At 35.5% G+C, this 2,016-nt stretch overlaps 1 protein-coding gene across 1 annotated transcript; it reads right to left on the bottom strand.

The window, feature by feature from the left end:
- Nucleotides 1–49: 49 nt before the first annotated feature.
- LOC107736640 (delta(3,5)-Delta(2,4)-dienoyl-CoA isomerase, mitochondrial-like) lies at nucleotides 50–1,558 on the bottom strand (the record flags this gene model as incomplete). The annotated part of the gene is made up of 6 exons (XM_016548016.1): nucleotides 50–221; nucleotides 380–451; nucleotides 521–591; nucleotides 782–846; nucleotides 1,116–1,164; nucleotides 1,434–1,558. Coding segments are annotated over 6 exons (554 nt in total), but the record flags the coding sequence as incomplete, so codon positions are not given.
- Between the last annotated feature and the right edge of the window lie 458 nt (nucleotides 1,559–2,016).

The raw sequence follows: 2,016 nt of genomic DNA, 5'->3' as shown, positions 1-2,016 counted from the left end.
ATTATTATTATTATTATACTTGTCACTTTGTCAATTTATATCGTTTTACTTTACTCAGTTCAGTTCTTACTATGTAATTCAGGGCCTCTGGAACACTGTGGTCTCTGGAGTAAATGAGATTGATTTTAGTTCCCTGGACTGCTACAGGGCTTTTCCTAGCAATATCTCCTGCCATCTCCAGAGCTCCAGCCATCATAGTCTCTTTATCCGGGAAAACACGACTGTGTGCAACAAAAGAGAAAAACTTGGTGAGAACAAGAGAAAATTTATAATAAAAATATGAAGCTGTTCTATGTTGTGAAAACAGTTGGTACAGTATATTATATATATATATATATTTTTTTTTAAAAGCATATCAGCTCATGTCTAAATATCTCACCTGACCAGTCCACAGCTCTTGGCTTCATCAGCGTACATCTTTCTTGCACTGAATGCCAACTCATTCACTAGACTGAAAGACAAAAATGTACAATGAATTGTATAAACACAGGGCACTGCTACTGGATCTGCTAGCAAGTACCTTCGACTTCCAATCACACTGGGGAGACGCTGCAAAGTCCCGTCATCAGCTGCCAAACCAATGTCAACCTCCTGTACAGGAGGTGATCGAAGAGCAGAAGAGTGATCGATTCAGGCATTCAAATTTGAATCAATGCAAATCTAAGTTATTATAAAATGGTATTAAACAAATAAAAGCACAGGGGTTCAAGGTGGGACTACAATGAGCTTTACAGAATTGATGATTAAAATCACAACAACATTCTAATAAAAATGCCCACACCTTGACCTGAAACCAGGCATCCTGCGTGCACAGTCGTATATCACATGCTGTGATTAGGTCTACGCCTGTAAAAGAAGACACAAATGAATGATAACATTTATCCAGGTGAATATTAGGTTAAACATACAAATGTTGATTTTTTTTCACCCACCACAGAGTTTGTTATCCATTATTTGTTTAGAGCAATATGTATTGTGATAATTTGTGAAAAGTACTCTAAAAATGAACAGAATTAAACTTCTATCTGTACTATAAACACAATATAAATGTGTTTATAAAATTGTATAAAAAAGTATAAAATGTTTTGCCAACCTCTTTACACAGGAAAACTAACCTGCTCCTATGCATGCTCCATGAATGGCCACAATCACTGGTTTTGGACACTGATGAAACATATGATTTGTGCATGGGATAAAGTTTGCCATTTAGACTTCTAAATCCATATCTTGGAATGGCCTGATTGGTAAAGCCAAAGATAAAGTTCAACATAAAATCTTAACATCCTCATGCCGTGCCTTTCACAGTTCTCAAATGCATAATTGTGCATGAATTTTCCCTTATATTTACCATACTACCTAGATCTCATTTTTTAAATTTAATAATTATCTATATATTCATATGCTTTCACAGAATGATGTTTTAAAATAGTAACCTTTTCAATAACAGAGAAGGTCTCTTGGTATTGAGTTATGACGCGGCGCAGGTTCCATGAGATCCTGGCTGTGTCATCACCTTCCGGCTGAAGAATATCACTGGCCATGCTCATGAGATCAATACCTGTACACAGATTATTACATTTTACATTTATATATGGCATATCATATATAAGTGTGCAATCTAGGTATCTTCACAAATGCCTGTCTCCAAAACTATATACATTAAAAGAGGGATAGATATGTATGCTAAGGCAAGCATTACTATAACTATTGCTCATATTGAATGATTTCAATAAACCCCTAACCCTAAGCATTAAAACTACCGCAGCATTTGTGCTATGGATATGTATTATACCTTGCATTGCATAATTCAGATTTACATCTGATGGATAAATTAGGTGTAAAAAAAAAGGCAAGGTTAATCACCTACATGTAGTACTGTGGCATTGAGTATTGCATGGGCAAGCAAAATTCTGAAGATTAAAAATCTAGTTATTGTTACTTGGTAGATTAGGTGACCACAACACAGTCTATTTGCAGGGCTCTACGCTAACTTTTCTTTTTAGGAGCACTTGTGCT

The sequence above is a fragment of the Sinocyclocheilus rhinocerous genome, unplaced genomic scaffold (genome assembly GCF_001515625.1).
Source record: "Sinocyclocheilus rhinocerous isolate Xijiao unplaced genomic scaffold, SAMN03320098_v1.1 C36850989, whole genome shotgun sequence".
In the NCBI taxonomy this organism is placed as follows: Eukaryota; Metazoa; Chordata; class Actinopteri; order Cypriniformes; family Cyprinidae; genus Sinocyclocheilus; species Sinocyclocheilus rhinocerous.
The sequence above is the reverse complement of the archived record's forward strand: the minus strand, read 5'-3'. Positions and strand labels throughout refer to the sequence as shown.